The 16,662-nt window shown below is 50.2% G+C and overlaps 1 protein-coding gene across 4 annotated transcripts in view; it reads left to right on the forward strand.

Moving 5' to 3' along the window:
* Nucleotides 1–16,020, forward strand: part of PAX6 (paired box 6) — a 33,921-nt gene extending 17,901 nt beyond the window's left edge. For 3 of the 4 annotated variants that reach the window (XM_039911471.1, XM_029058947.2, XM_039911470.1), the window contains 9 exons: nt 119–160; nt 255–470; nt 1,260–1,425; nt 9,784–9,942; nt 10,432–10,514; nt 10,824–10,974; nt 11,079–11,194; nt 14,110–14,260; nt 14,928–16,020. In XM_039911471.1, coding sequence (XP_039767405.1) covers nt 119–160; nt 255–470; nt 1,260–1,425; nt 9,784–9,942; nt 10,432–10,514; nt 10,824–10,974; nt 11,079–11,194; nt 14,110–14,260; nt 14,928–15,013 — 1,170 coding nt within the window. In that variant the 3' untranslated portion in view covers nt 15,014–16,020. The remainder of the gene's footprint in view (nt 1–118; nt 161–254; nt 471–1,259; nt 1,426–9,783; nt 9,943–10,431; nt 10,515–10,823; nt 10,975–11,078; nt 11,195–14,109; nt 14,261–14,927) is intronic. The other variant, XM_029058951.2, reaches the window with a different exon arrangement.
* The last annotated feature ends 642 nt before the right edge of the window (nt 16,021–16,662 follow it).

The following is a 16,662-nucleotide window of genomic DNA, read 5'->3' on the forward strand; positions in this document are numbered from 1 at the left end:
TGTTTGAAAGTATCATCACATTTGTAGTGTGTAGGAGCCACAAATGTAATTTTAAGAAAAAAAAAACCTCTCTCAAAGTAAGTTCTCATACCATTGAAGGTATATTTTTGTGTTATAGACCCATGCAGATGCAAAAGTCCAAGTGCTGGACAATCAAAACGTAAGCTTGTCATTGTTTAATGCATACTTAAACAATTTTATTTTTGTCTTGAAATTATTAATAATGTGATTTTCTGTCCGCTTCCCCGATGCAGGTGTCGAATGGATGTGTGAGTAAAATTTTGGGCAGGTATTACGAGACTGGCTCCATCAGACCCAGGGCAATCGGAGGTAGTAAACCGAGAGTAGCGACTCCAGAAGTTGTAAGCAAAATAGCACAGTATAAGCGAGAGTGTCCATCCATCTTTGCTTGGGAAATCCGAGACAGATTACTGTCAGAGGGTGTCTGTACCAACGATAACATACCAAGTGTAAGTTCACGGAAAAATTCCTGACCACACTTTCTGTCTGCCCTCATCTCCTTCCCCTTCTCTGTCCTCCATCCGTCTGTCTGTCGGTCTGTCTGCCCCTTCTCCCCCTCTCCTTTTCCCTCTTCGTATACCTGGGGAATTATGAGCAGGGGCTTCGGCCCCTTTGTCTGATCGGGAAACGCGGTTGACTGTGGGAAATTCCCATTATTTGCATGAGGCGTGCAACTGGCAGGGGCGGCCAGCAAGTCCCCATCAAACGTATATATATATATACATATGTATATATAGGCAAAATAAACCAGGGTTGAACCCCTGTCCTGCCAGCGGTGCCCATGCTAGATTAAAAGACAAAACAAAACAAAAACCTTCAGCTCATCTTCCCTGGCAAAAAATTAAAGATAAAATAAACGACCAGGAAAAGAAAAGAGACGCGGAACTCGATGGGTATTTTCCGGCGGCGAAACTCGACCCAGGGCAAAGGGCTCTAATTGCCCGATGAGGTCGATTCATATTAGCCTCGGCCACTCCTCGTCTCTCCCCGGCTGGGCGATTTCCGCATCTCCAGGGACGCAGTGCCCTGTTTCCAGGGATGACCGGGTCATTCATTCCGGCACTGTCCCGAGCTGGAGGGGGTAGGAGGGAAGGGGAAAGCAGGGAGGCGGAGGAATAACCGGGGAGGGGTACCCTGGGGGCTCCGGGCGGTTAATCAGGAAACTGAGGGGGGGAAGGGGAGGGCGGCGGTGCCATCTAAGACGCTACCATTTGGTTTGATTTTGCTCTGACTTGCAGGTGTCATCAATAAACAGAGTCCTTCGCAACCTGGCTAGCGAAAAGCAACAGATGGGTGCCGATGGCATGTATGATAAACTAAGGATGCTGAACGGACAGACAGGAAGCTGGGGCACGCGACCCGGGTGGTACCCGGGGGCTTCTGTGCCAGGACAACCTACCCAAGGTAAGACCCCACCCCCACCCCTTTTTTCCCTCCTCCCCATTCCCCCCTTCACGCCTCATCCTGAGCTCGGATCTGGGGCCGGTTAGAGGATGCCCATCATACGCCCCAGAGCAGGAACCGAGGCAGAGATCCCGGGAAAACACTGGATTTGGCCGGGATAAGATGGGGAGGGGCTTCTCTGCGGAGATAGGATGAGTGGCGAGCGGCGGGGATGCTGCGGGCACGTTGCAATGTCCTGACCCGGCGCGCATCTGTGTGTGCGTCTTTGGCGTGTTGTGTCGGGGTGGATCCGTAGCACTGGGGTTGAGTGAATTGGCATATGCGTGTGTAGGAGGCACACGTGTAATTATGTGTGTGTGTGCGTGTGTGAGCCGCGATTCGGGGTGTTGTTTGTGGAAGTCTGTGTGTAGGTGTTGGAATCTCCTGCCAGGCTGTGTGTGTGTGTGTGTGTGTGTGTGAAAGAGAGGTGAAGTGTGTGGATAATAAATCCTCTGGCCAGGTTCTCTGTGTGTGTGTGTGTGTTTGGGCGCGCGTGTATATGTGTGCACGCGTGTGTTTGTGTTTTAGGAGCCAACGGCGTGGTTGCTCCATTTAAATTTTCCATTAAAATGCACAGAGAGCCCCCTTGCCGTAGGAGTGTGACAAGTTAACATACTGACAGACTGTGAGGTAAACATAATTGTATCATTTTGCTTTTTCCAGTCATTGACAAATTATGTGACTGTGAGGAGCGAGCCTATGGAAAAATGCAGAGGGGGATGAGGGCGCGGACTCCGGGATGGGGATGTGCTGTCGATTTTTGTTGCATTTTTCATCAGTCCTCGTTGCTCCCGCCCCGGACCCGGACCCGGGCCGTACCCTCGTTTGGGAGAGGGGGAAGAATTCAGGGCCTGGGTAGGACGAGGAGCTGGGAGAGAGGCTGGGCAAGGAGCAAGGCGGGGCCTGGGACTTCTAGAAATGAGGGAGGCATCAGATGGGGAAGGGGGTGGGAAGTGAGGGAGGCCAGGGCAGAGGCGTGGAGGGTGGGGGTGGGGGGTCCGAGGCTGGGGAGGGCAGATACTCGGGTCCTTCTCCTTGCGGGGGCCGGGGCAGGTCAGTCAAGAGAAGCCGCATAGCCTAGTGGCAAGAGCAGGGGCTTGAGAGTCAGAGGACCTGGGTTCTAATCCCGTCTCCGCCCCTTGTCTGCTGGGTGACCTTGGGCAAGTCGCTTCACTTCCCTGTGCCTCAGTGACCTCATCTGTAAAATGGGGATTAAGAACTGTGAGCCCCACGTGGGGCAACCTGATGAGCTTGTCTCTACCCCAGCGCTTAGAACGGTGCTTGGCACATAGTAAGCGCTTAACAAATAACAGCATCATCCTCATTATTATTACTATTAGGGGTCGGAGAGACGAGGGCATAATATGCAGCAGAAGCGGGCTGGGATCGTGGCAGGAGCCGGGGCAGGGGCCGTGCCTGGGGCAGGGGTCGGGGATGGTCTGGGTGGGGGGAAGACCCCCGCTCAGGCCTAGCCGTCTCCCCAACCCGGAGAAAGAGGCCTTCCAGACGGCCGCCACCCCGCCTCGCCACTGTCCCTTCTCTAGTCGCCCACTCGCCCGCCGCCGGCTGGTCCTACGGACTCGCTTGGGCCGACCCTCCCTGAGGAAAGGGGAGAGGGAAAGAGAAAATCAGTAACAGTATGCGGAATATCTGGTACAAAGGATGCTTCTGTCACTCGCAAGAATTTGTTATGGGAACAATCCTGTCGCTATGTAATTGCTCATTAGAGAACGTTTTGTTTCTCATTAAGGCGACATGAATAAGCGTCTAGTTGAAGGAGACAGCTGTAGAAATGTTCCACAGGAGACCTCTGGACACGATACGGCACCGCTTGCCAATTAGACATGTCAGTTTTAAGAGCAGAAAACAATATAGGAAGGACACTAGAAAGATAGGGAGAAAAGCTTTCGGGTTTTGTCTCCCATCTCTGCTGTTTGCGCAGTGGAAGGCCTTAATGACCGTCCAGGGCTCCTCCTGGTCCCGGGCTCTGGCCCAGCTCCCCGCCCCTGGCCCCTGGCCCCTGGCCCCTGGCCACTGGGCCCCGGCCGGCCCCTCTCCCCCTCTCCTTCCCCTCTCCGCCAGCGGTTACAGGCCTCGAACCCGCGGGGCTCTGCTCCGGGCCACAACCTCTGGGAAGGGGAGGGGAACGGGGAGAAGAGAGGTACGAACTACATCAGCTTGGTCATCTCTATTTCTGGGGCCACACACTCTCCCCTTTCCCCACTCCTTCCTCTCTCCGTGTGTCTCTTCCTCCCCCCTCTACCCCCATCCCTTTTCATCTCCCTCGCTTTCTCTTCTTCCTTTTCCTCTGCATCTTCTTCGCTTTCTTTTTTTCCACCTCCTCCTCTTCTTCCCCTTCATCTCTCTCCCTCTCTCCCTTTCCTCCTCTTCCTCTTCATCTTCCTCACTTTCTTTTTTTCCTCCTCTCCATCTCCTCCACTTTCTCCTTTTCTTCATCTCCCTGACTTCCTCTCTTTCCTCTTCCTCCTCCTCTTCCTCTTCATCCCCTTCACTTTCCTCTTCTTCATCTCCTTCATTTTCTCCTTTTCCCCCTCTTCTTAATCTCCCTGACTTTCTCTCTTTCCTCTTTTTCCTCTTCATCCCCTTCGCTTTCTTCCTTTCCTCCTCTTCCTCTTCATCTCCTTTGCTTACTTCCTTTCCTCCTCTTCCTCCCGTGCTTCCCCTTCATTGCTCTCCCTTTCTCCCTTTCCTCCTCTTCTTCATCTCCTTCAATCTCTCCCTTTCCTCCTCTTCCTCTTCATCACCTCGCTTTCTCCTTTTCCTCCTCCTCTCCCTCGCCTTCTCCCTTTTCCTCCTTTCCCCTTTCCCATCCCGCGGGTCCGCCCCAATCCCCTTCCCTCAGAAGGGGCCCCAAGAGGTCTTTGCCTGAAGGACTGCGGACCTGTCCGAGCCACAGCTCCTCTTCTCGATTCCCGGCTCTTTCCTCCTCCATCCTTTCACCCCGCTGGCAGACAGCGCGTGGAGGGGGGGAATGATGGAGGAGGAGAAGGAGGAGGAGGAGGAGAGGGCGAGGGGGAGATTCCCTGTATGGTCTCCGAGGAGGAATTCAGGGCAGAGAGAGAGGCCTGGGAGGTCCTTCCTCCGGCGGGGGGAGAGCAATCCCGGACTGGAGAGGGCTGGTCAGGGCGGCTGGCCCCTCTGCTTCCCGGGGCCTTCACGCTGGGGGCCTGGTTGGGGGAAAGGGCCAGACAGTAAAGGGGATGGCGGTCAGTCAGTGGAGCGGATTCCACTTTGGCCAGGCCCTCTGTCCTTGCCCCACGGAGTGAAGACATGGTCGCCACATTGGCCGGGCAGTGCAGATGGCGAGTTCAGACCAGCCTAGCTTTCTTCGGTCCAGCTCAGTCCAACTACGCCCAGTCCAATCCGATCCAGCCGCAGGCCGGCTCGGCTCAGAAGAGCCCGACTCCAACCTGGCCCGGCCCAGCCCGTTATAGCCCGGTCCAACCTGGCTCGGTCCGGCCCGGTCCGCGTCCCCAGGGGACGGGGCAAAGGGTGGGAATTTCCCGGGAATATTCACGCCAGCGCTAATGGGTTCGCCCCTGCCCGCCGCCCCGTTGCAGGAATACGTTACTGGGTTTTAAGAGTCCATTACTCCAAAAAGCATAAGGCGAGGTTAGGTCTCAGAGGGGGACAAATATGGTTTCCATCTGATAAACGCCATGCAGCAGTGAATAAAATAATGACGACACGGGCTGGCAGAACAAAAAGAGACAACTCTCCCCGGCAGAAATTCTCCTGTGATTTAGTGGTTTTAGGGATCACCGAGGCACTTTTTCTTATCTGCTCTCCCCCCCCCCCCCCCCCCCTCCACCCCCCACCTTATAATACCAAAGCTCTCTATAGGATTTAGACACTTTCCCTTTCAACAGATGCTACAATGTTTTGATCCGCGCTCTATAGCTGAAAGGTGCCGCAATTGGTTTGCTATCTTTTTTTGCTTGTTTTCCGCCTCACTGATTAAGACACTAAGACACTAAGGAATGATTTTATTTCCCAGCGTCTTTTTTTTTTTCTTCCAGGAAACAAATCCTATCCCCAGCGTCAGATGGTCTGGCTGGTTCTGGGATAATGGGGCGTTCACTGGCTCTGAAGGATTAGGGCTGGGGGGGCGGGGGTGGAGGGGGGGGTCCCTATTCAGGCAGCTTCTTGGCGGGGCTCTGAAGGAGCCTTTTAAAGAAGATATCTTAATTGTCTGTCACTTATGTTTATCATATTTGGAATTCGAGATCCAACTTCCAGCTCGATTTCCATAAATAGCGTTAAAAGTGTAACGCAAACCCACCGTTTTTTAAGGGAAGCGCCTAAAGACTTAATTCTCCCGCAGTTGCAAGCAACCGATTGCTACTTTCTAGAAATAAACAGCCCCTCTGGGCGCAGGGAGGTTTCCCCGTTCGTGGCCGGGCGGCGGAGAGGAAGATTCGTTTTCTCCCCTACCCGATCTGCCCACTTTTAGTTAGCTGCTTGACCTGGGCCCCGATGCCCAGCTCAAGGTTTTTGCTCTGAAATGGTAGAGAGGGAGTGTGAGGAGAGGGAGGAAGGATGATAGAGAAAGAGTAACGGGAGAGGGTAGAGAAACAGTAAGAGGAGAAGGAAAAAATGGTAAAGTGAATAAAGGGTGAGGGAAAAGAGGTTAGAGAGAGTAAGAAGAGGGAGGAAAAGACGGTCGAGGAAGAGGAAAGGGGAAGAGGAAAAAATGGTCAAGTGAATACAGGGAGAGGGGAAAGATGGTAGAGAAAGAGTAAGGGGAGGGGAGAAAGATGATAGAAAAGTAAGGGGAGAGGAGAAAGATGGTAGAGAAGTAAGGGGAGAGGCCAAAGATGGTAGATAAATAAAGGGGAGAGGGGGAAATGGTAGAGAAAGTTAGGGGAGGGGAGAGGTGGTAGAGGGAATAAAGGGAGAGGAAAAAGCTGGTAAGGGGAAAAAGTAAAAGGATAGGGGATATGGTAGAGAAAGAGTAAGAGGAGGGGGGAAGGATGGTAAAGAAAAAATAAGGGAGAAGGGTGGTAGAAAAAGAGTAAGATGAGGGGCGAAGGATGGTAGAACGAAGGGAGGTTGGTAGAGAAAGAGTAAGGGGTGAGGATGGAGGATTAAGACGGATGATAGAGGGGAAAGCGGGAGGATGGTAGAGAGTGTAGGGGGAGAGGAGGATAGTAAAGAGGGTAAGAGGAGGATGAAAGGAAGTAGAGAAAGTAATGGGGGAGGAAGATGATAGGGAAAGGGTACGTAGTAGTAGGCGAGGGAGAGAAAACTAGGGGAAGAGGGCAGGAGAAACAGAGGCGCTCAGAGACAAGCGGTACCTAGAGACGGAGGCCCGTAGACCAACTCGCGGAGAAAATCCAGAGAAATACTGGCCCGGCCAGAGGAAGAGCCCAGAGATAGAGATCTGAAAGACCCGAGGGGGCAGAGGGGGAGATGGTGGAGGGACCAGGCGGGCCGGCGGTGGAGGAAAGAGAGGTTTCTGGTCCGGAACGGAGCCCCGCCTGCAGCGCGGTCGGGGTGGGAGCGGGAGGTGCGGGAGTCCAAGGGAACGAGAGGGGAAAAGGAGCCAAGACCGGGCCGCAAGGGGCCGCGAAGGAAGGAGAGGACACGGGTCCGTCGTAGCCACCGGCTCCAGGCCGCCTGCAAATCGTTTCTTAGGCTGCTGGAGAGGGGGATGGAGGGGTGCCCGGGTCCGCGCAGTAAGGGTATCCCTGAGCGCTTTAGAGGTCACGAACAGCGGGCTACCTCTGACCCCTCACACACACACACACACATGCATTCCCACACACACGTCCCACCGGGGCATCTTCCTCTGATGGGTTCATGGGTCTTAGGTTTCTAGACCGCAGGCCCGGAGGCGGATAGCGATAATAACAATGATGATGGCATTTGTTAAGCGCTTACTGTGTGCCAAGCAGTGTTCTAAGCGCTGGGGTAGGTAGCTACCAGGTCACCAGCATGTCCCACGTGGGGCTCACAGCCTTAATCCCCACCGAGGTGACTGAGGCACAGAGAAGCGAAGTGACTTGCCCAGAGTCACACAGCTGATCGGCGGCGGGGGCGGGATCAGAACCCACGACCTCTGACTCCCAAGCCTGGTCTCTTTCCACTTGGGCCACGCGGCTTCTCTGTCGGGACTGGTTCGAGGCGTGGAGAGGGAGAGAGACTCTGTTGTGTGTATGTGTATATGTGTTGTTTGTGTGTGTGTGTGTGTGTGTGTGTGTGTGTGTGAGGGGTCCAGGGAAGGTAGAGGGCCCCGCCTGTCCCTCTCCCTTTCTCCCTCCCGGGCCGGACAGTGATTAATGACCGCGGGGCGGGGAGGTGACCTCCCTGAGCCGGGCAGGCAGGCCCTCGCTCCTGGGTTCATTCACAATGCAGCCCGCGGCCCTCCCCGGAGAAGCCTTTCTGCCCCTCCGCCCCCCACCCCTCCCGGCGATTGTGTCCACCAACGCTGCCCACTGCACTGCCCACTCTCCCTCTCGGGCATTGTGAGCCGCTGCCCTCCTGCTCGCCCCCCGCCATGGGCCACCGGGCCCGCATGGGCCTCGAAGGGCTCTGCTCCCCACCGCCAGGCCTCTCCCAGCCAGGCTATGCCCACCCCCAATCTGCCCACCCCCGTCCGGACCGGCCCTTATCCCAGCAATCCGCTCCCCCCCTCCAAAAAACCCACCCCCAATCAATCAATCGTATTTATCAAGCACTAAATAGGTGTGCGGATCACTGTCCTAACCGCTTGGGAGAGTACAATACAACAGAGTTGGCAGACACGTTCCCTGCCCACAGTGAGCTCACAGTCTAGAGGGGGAGACGGACATTAATGTGAATAAATGCATTACGGATATGGGCCTAAGTGCTGTGGGGAGGAGGTGGGCGGTGAATAAAGGGAGCAAATGGGGGCGATGCAGAAGGGAGAGGGAGAAGAGGAAAAGAGGGCATAGTCAGGGAAGGCCTCTTGGAGGAGGTGGGCCTTCGATAAGGCTTTGAAGCCGGGGAGAGTCATTGTCGGATATGAAGAGGTAGGGCGTTCAGGTTAGAGAAAGGAAGTGGGCGAGTGGTCAGTGGTGACAGAGGTGGTACCGAGGTACATGGAGAAGGTTGGCATTAGAGGGGAGAAGTGTGCGGGCTGGGGTGGAGTAGGAGGGTAGTGAGGTGAGGCAGCAGGGGGCAAGGGGATTGAGGGCTTTAAAGACGGTGTAAGGAGTGTCTGTTTCCGACCCGTCCCCCCCTCCTCCCATCCTTGCCCGGTCTATTTCCCAATCCCTGCGGGTCCGGTCCCACTTCCCAACCGGTCCCGCCCCGGACCCCCCGACCACTACCGAGAGGGAGCCTGGATCCAGTGGGGGAACTCTCCCACAGAGGGTCCATCGCTCCCGGACCCCCGAGGAAAAATCCCGTTTGTCCAAGGACCAGCCCCGCTGCCCGCCTCCCTACCCGCCTGCCCACCCGGAAAACAATCAAACTTTCTCTCCTTTAATGATAGAAATTACATTAAAAGTGCTGGAAATGCCCTAATTAAAAATGTGCCACTTAAATGATATGCCAAGGCTCAGCTGCAGAAGAGCATATTTAGCTAGTTAGCGAACTCTCTACTATTTCTTTTAAAATTACACGTTAAAATTTTAAAAGAAATCTTACTTTTCTCTGGTGCAACACATTACAAAGAATGGACAGTCCTTTTATCTAAATATAAAATTCCATTTTCAGCAATTATAGCCTGTTCTTGGTGATGATATAATTACAGCTGTGCTCAGTAATAGGTGTCAAGGCAATGCACACTCATACAATAGTTGAATAAAACTGCAGAACAATGCGAGCACTTCTAAATTCACAACCTTTAAAATGAAATTGACTGTGCAGAATTCAAATAAAAACTAGATAAATATTTTTTAAAAAAGATTACAAGCTTGGTTTGGTTTCTTAATAGCATTTTCTCCAAACCTATCAACATCTAATTGATTAGATGGGAATTACTGATTATAGATAATCTGAAATCCTGCCTGCCACTGTTTTTTTTTTTTTAACATAGCAATAGGTAAATAAATACTGCACCCAAATGCAGGAGGCAGTTGGGGAAAGCTGAAGTATGGAAGATTATTTTCACTGAAACTGATGATGCCCCATCTGTTACCAAAAAGAACAGATCTCAAGATGCCTGAAAGGACAAGTTTTCAGATTTCCACTTGATGAAACGCTGCTCTGCTCTCCGACTTGAGCATGTGGGGAGGAGGGGGTGGCCGTGGGACTACCTGTGAATTCGCTTTGCCGAACTACTCTATTATTGTCCAGTTTGGATTGACTGTCCCGCTCCGATCATTCCAGATGGCTGCCCGTCCCAAGAAGGAGGCGGCGAAAACACCAACTCCATCAGCTCCAATGGAGAAGACTCCGATGAGGCCCAGATGAGGCTTCAACTGAAACGAAAGCTGCAAAGAAATAGGACATCCTTCACCCAAGAGCAGATCGAGGCCCTGGAGAAAGGTGATGGAAGCCAAGAGAGAGAGAGAGAGAGAGAGAGACAGAGAGAGAGACAGAGAGAGACAGAGAGTGATTTAAGAAGGTGGATGGCTCCCTGAACCTAAGACCTTGGACCTAGATATTCCTTGGGCCCTGGGCCTACCTGCTCAGGGCCTGGGACCGCTTTCAAGATTTGCTTTATCCCCAACAAACCGAGTATCTCTTGGATGGAAAACCAGACTTCCCACAAAGACGAAGTGATGACCCTGAGTGTTCTGATCCCTCAACTGTTTACGAGCCATTTCCATGGAAGTTCATTCATCTCCTTCATCTTTGTGGGACAGGATTTCCAAGCTCTCGGGCATCATCGACTCTAACATTCCCAAAGGAGGAGGGCATGGGGGCAGGGGGGAGAAGAGAGGGAACAGTTTGGATTTGGAGACCAGGTTGATCCAAGAGCTCGGAGGCTAATAAACTCAAACCTCTCCCCCGTCCCCCACTTGAATCTTTCAGAGTTTGAGAGGACCCATTATCCAGATGTGTTTGCCAGAGAAAGACTAGCTGCCAAAATAGACCTACCTGAAGCCCGAATACAGGTACCTTAGCAATTGTGAAACTCCACATGCCATTTGTGCATCCTCTCTTTTGAGGGATAAAGGACCAGATGTGCATTTTGATTCGCTTTCATGGAAATAACCACCAAACCCGAGTTCCCCACACATGTGCCCGATCCTGCTTGGCGGTGTGGAGGAGAGCGTTTTCACGACCCACCCAGGCCCAGACACTGGGGCATTTGTCAACGTGGAGGCTTGGGGGAAAGGAACTGGGGGTGGGGGAGGGAAGGTCTTCTTCCCCCCGGGCTTTCCTTTAGAGCACTGTGGTAACCCTGTGTTTCTGACCCCCAGGTATGGTTTTCCAATAGGAGGGCCAAGTGGAGACGGGAAGAGAAGCTGAGAAACCAGAGGAGGCAGGCGAGCACCACTCCCAGTCACATCCCCATCAGCAGTAGCTTCAGCACAAGCGTCTACCAGCCCATCCCCCAGCCGACCACTCCCGGTAACTGACCTGACCCTTGGGCCCGAGGGATAATCGTTCTGAAATTAGGAGCCTCTGAGTTGAAGATTAAATTAATTGGACCGTCTTTTCCCCCCACCCCGCAGTGTCCTCCTTCACATCTGGTTCAATGCTAGGCAGGACGGACACAGCCCTAACAAACACCTACAGTGCCCTGCCTCCCATGCCTAGCTTCACGATGGCTAACAACCTGCCTATGCAAGTGAGTGGAATAACGAGGGCCTGATGGATGATCAAAGGCTTCGGGGGCCGGGGGAGAGGGGAAATGGAGATGGGCCATCATGGAGATGGTGGGGAGGCGGGGGTAGGGTGGGGGAGGAGGAGGGGACAGGGAATTTGGGGACGTTGCTGGAATCGCCCCCCGAAAAAGCTGGGGTGGTGACTTGACAGTGAATTTTAGGAGAGTGTTTTCAGGAGATGAATCTGGGAGAGTTTCGAAGAGTTGTCACTGAACTGGGCAAGAGGAATTGGAGGAGACAGTGGAGGGTGCAAAGATTTCCTACACTGTTCTAAAGCACGCTGGTCGCTGTATTGGTCGCTTGCTAACCTATCATCTCCAGACAGAAGGAATAGAGCAATCATGATGAAATGAAAACATGGCAAAAGATCCCGAGGCCTTTTCTAGAATGAGGATGCAACTCGTAGACTGTTACCAAAGTGTCGATGCCCATGTGATACTGGGATTAGGCCGCACTAGTTGACCCCATGTGATCTGAAACGGCACCTATAGTGTCGCAAGGACTCAGATTAGTCGGGACTCTGGTTCCTGGTTTCTTTCGGCACGTTTATTTCAACATCCGGAGCAGGAAGAACTTTTCCTTCTTGCATCCTTCTGTAGCCCTTATTCCTATGGATACTTCCTGGGACTCTAGTGTGGAACAGTGAAGGAGCAGGATGATATGAGGTTGGACAGGCAGTGGGTTGTTTATTTTGTTTTTTGGGGTTTTTTTTGAGAGCAGTGGCTCCTGCTGTTAATGAGACCTAGGATTGTTCAGGTTACTCGTGGCTGGCAGTGTGTGTGTATATTCCATAGTCTACAATGGATTCCTGAACCGATCAAGCAAAGCTCATGGGCTTATTCCGTGAGGGGAGTTGTTCAGATTAATGTTGCTATTGCACCCAGATACCAGGGTCCCGAGGAGCACTGGACATTATGTCGTTATACCACTGGACAGTGTTACTGCCAAAGTATTTCCCTGCAGTAAGATTTCCTGAAGCTAAGATTACTACTTTGGAAAACATTAAAACTGTTATTGTTGAAAGGCCCTTAAGCCTCCTCTTCTTTGTGCTTGACACTCATTTTCTTCATCTATTAAAAATCCTGGTATTTGTTAAGAGCTCTATATGTTCTAAGTGCTGGGGTAGGAATAATACTGTCAAATCAGACACAGTTCCTGTCCCACAAGCGGCTCACAGTCTAAGGTGAAAGGAGCACAAGTGTCGAATCGCCATTTTTTCAGATGAGAAAACGGGGTACAGAGAAGTTAAGTGACTTGGCCAAGGTCACACAACAGGCAAGCGGTAGAGCTGGGGTTGGAACCCAGGTCTCCTGACACCCAGTCCTGTGCTTTTTCCACTAGGTCAAATTCTGAATGCTTAATGATGCATTCAGTTTGAGTGTTTGGTAGGGGCCACCCTCAAAATTGATGCATTCATGGATGCACAGAGGACAATAAGCATCTAGTACAATCTTAATAATTTAGAAGAAAATATTTAAGATAAAACTTGGCCAGCATTAATGTCACCAAAATGCCGAAAGCAATCATTTTTGGATTTTTAAAGTCCAAGGGAATATGCAGGCAATCTAGGCTTTCCCGACTTGAAAACTACTCCACAACTAAAAATACAAATACAAATATGTAAACAAATACCAAATGACATTGATAAACATCATTTTAGGCCGAAATCCTCTGTACTTCATGAACGTCCTCATCCATTTCCAAATATACTGACCCAACCCTATAGGAATTGTGAACTTGCTTGCCCCCTTTATTGAAGGGCATGTACCTTCAGGTACTTGAGAAAAAGGAGCATAACTAATTATTTATGAGTATTTAAGAATAGTAATACTAATAATGATGGTATTTGTTAAGCACTTACTACATGCCAAGCACTGTTCTAAGCTCTGGGCTAGATACAAGGTAATCAGTTTGTCCCACGTGGGGCTCATAGTCTTAATCCCCATTTTAGAGATAAGGTAACTGAGGCCCAGAGAAGTTAAGTGACTTGCCCAAAGTCACACAGCTGACAAGTGGCGGAGCTGGGATTAGAACCCACGACCTCTGACCCCCAAGCCCTTGCTCTTTCTACTAAGCCACATTACTTGAAACCTTTGCCTACACCAGCTCCACAGACTGAGAATACCAGTTCCTCAAATGAAGGGAGAATTGATTTTATATGATCTTAAGAACTGAGGCTGCCCATGACCACAAACTCACTGTGTGATGCCTTCAAGCCATAGACAGGTTTCAGTACCTATCTGTTGGAGGAAGGAGAGAATGTATGAGAACAATACGACAATCACATCTGTAGTTAGGCTCTGTGACTAGGCGGGCTTATTGCGACTGCCTCTTCCTAAACCCACCTCTACTAGTGATGGACTTTCATTCATTCAGTCATATTTATTGAGCACTTACTGTGTGCAGACCACTGTACTCGGGGCTTGGGTGAGTACAGTACAATAAACAGACGCATTCCCTGCCTACAGCGAGCTTACAGAAGTGGGAGACAGACATAAACATAAGTATGTCTACTCTACTTGTTTTGTTTTGTTGTCTCTCTCCCCCTTCTAGACGGTGAGCCCATTGTTGGGTAGGGATTGCCTCTAACCGTTCCCGAATTGTACTTTCCAAGAGCTTAGTACAGTGCTCTCACACAGTAAGCGCTCAATAAATACGATTGAATGAATGAATAAATAAATACATTGCAGATATGTAAAAAGTGCTGTGGGGCTGGAAGAGGGTGATGAAGGAAGGTAGCAAGTCAGGGTGACACAGAAGAACTCCCAGGAGGAAGCGGATGAGAAAAAAAAAATCGGGAAGTAAATAATTAGGGTTTGAATGGACACATCTGGGTAACGTGTTTCTTGGTAAGCTCAAATTCCTTTCTCCCCTACAGCCCCCTGTCCCTAGCCAGACCTCCTCCTATTCCTGCATGCTGCCTACAACTCCGTCGGTGAACGGGAGGAGTTATGAGACATACACGCCCCCGCACATGCAGACTCACATGAACAGCCAGCCAATGGGCACCTCTGGCACGACTTCCACAGGTAAAAAAGCTGGCCGTTGCCCCCCAGGGTTGGAAGAAATCATGGAGGGGGACTCAGTCTTTCTCCATCTGCATCCAACTCCCTCCCTTCCACCATTCCAAGGCCGGCCCCGCCTAGGAAGACCTCCTGGGCAAGGATAACTAGGTTCTTTCGGGACCCAACCTTGGATCTAACGAACCATCTGCTGTTTGCCGTCTGCCCTGTTCTAGGGTAACCATGTCTTGCCTTCTGCCTTGCGTCCCTGGGTGAGGTGTAGGTGCTCTGCGAATGTCAATTGAATAGAGTTACCCAGAGGTTACCTTCACTGATACTTTCACTTTCCCTTGGATCAAGAGATACTTCATTAGCTCCCTAATGATGGTCCTATTACCCAAGTCCCCAAGGTAAAACCAATGGGGGCTTTTTGGCCTCTGCTCGGGCGCTCTATGGAGCTGCACCATATACGGTTCCCAGCAGCTCTTTAAAATGCTCATTGTTTCATGACTCTTGCTCCATGCAGAGTTTTGGTTTTTTTCTTTTTTTCCAAAACAGCCATAGATCTAGACAAACGCCAGACAGAAGAGAATCACTGTTTTAAAGAGGGGAACAACAAACAATTCCCCAGTGCGTGGTAAAAATTCATTTCTGCAAACAACTCCCTGAGTATTTCTTCTCTCGATTTTTTCAGGCCTCATTTCACCTGGGGTGTCAGTCCCAGTTCAAGTTCCCGGCAGCGAACCTGATATGTCTCAGTACTGGCCAAGGTTACAGTAAAAACGTGTGCTAACTTGGTCAGTGACTGTGTGGACCACAGTTGGATGTTCAGCAGTATTTTCTAAAGAAAGGAGAGCAGTTTAAAAGTACTTCTGTCCTGCAACTGGGCCCTCTACTGTAACACTTGGAAAAAGACTTTAAACACGGACCTTTGTCGACAGAAGGCGTTATATCAGTTGGAACAAATCTTCATTTTGGTATCCAAACTTTTATTCATTTTGGTGTATTATTTGTAAATGGGCATTTGTATGTTATAATCAAAAAAGAACAACGTAGACTGAATGGATGTTTGATCTGTGTTGGTCATGAAGTTGTTTTAAAAAAAGGAAGCCATGATCAACCGGCTTTGCCACGAATTGAAGAGTTTTATCAAGATATATCGAATCCTTCTACCAATCTGTTCATAGGCTATGGACTGGCGTTCCGAGGTTGTATCATTCCATTGCATATAATTATACCTGGGACAACACGCACTAGATTTATGTAAGAAAAAAAATATCCGTTGGTATTTCCAAAGGTTGTTAACAGATGAAGTTTATGTGCAAAAAAAAAAAAAAGGGGGTAAGAGATAACTTCAAGGAAGAAAAAAGTTGATAGATAAAAGGTAGATTGTGTCTTCGATATAATCCAATTTGTTTTATGTCAAAATGTAAGTATTTGTCTTCCCTAGAAATCTCCCAGAATGATTTCTATAATAAAGTTAATTTCATTTATATTTGACAAGAATACTCTATAGATGTTTTATACACATTTTCATGCATCATACGTTTCTTTTTGGTCAGCAAAAGTTAATTGTTCTTAGATAGAGTTGTACTACTGTTCACAGTCCAATCATTTTTGTGCATCTAGAATTCATTCCTAATCAATTAAAAGTGCTTGCAAGAGTTTTAAACTTAAGTGTTTTGAAGTTGTTCACAACTACATATCAAAATTAACCATTGTTGATTGTAAAAACCATGCCAAAGCCTTTGTATTTCCTTTATTATACGATTTTCTTTTTAACCTTATAGTGTGGTGTTGCAAATTTTGTTTCCATATGAGGCTAATATTTTAGAGTGAACTGTTATTTCCCATTCATACTCGATTTTCCATCTGGAGGTTCCTTAAGGAAATAATTCGAATCTCTTATTCTCTGTCCGCAGAGCTTCTGAGAAAAACAACCCCCACCCCCACCCCGAATTCAAACACGTACAGATATGTACCCATTCATCCCTCTCACGTACCCGAGAGGTAACGTCCCTCACTCGTCCGACGAGTTATTGGATTTAAAAGGCGAATGGCTGAAATCAACTCTCGACTGCTCGGAAGCTTTTAGGCAGTTTTCTATTTCGAATCCGGGCTCGAACCTTCGGTTTGGACCCGTTTCAACCTGCTTCCAAACGTGGTCCAAAAGAAACAGACTTGAGACCAAACTCTTTGAGAGCCACTGCCCTTCTAGAGAGCCCCTCTCGCCCCCTTTCTTCTCCCTCCTCCCCCCCCTTCCCTGATTCTCTTTTCCCTCCATCCCCCTTTCCCTCCTTTTGCACAAGAGGCATCATTTCCCCATTGAACCTATACAGCTGTTTCCATTGAGTCTCGCTTTTCTGTGAGGTTGTGGACGGCTGGAGGGTGGAGGGGAGGGGGGGGGATGTTGCTTGTCAAGAAAGAAT

Source organism: Ornithorhynchus anatinus, chromosome 3, assembly GCF_004115215.2.
Source record: "Ornithorhynchus anatinus isolate Pmale09 chromosome 3, mOrnAna1.pri.v4, whole genome shotgun sequence".
In the NCBI taxonomy this organism is placed as follows: domain Eukaryota; kingdom Metazoa; phylum Chordata; class Mammalia; order Monotremata; family Ornithorhynchidae; genus Ornithorhynchus; species Ornithorhynchus anatinus.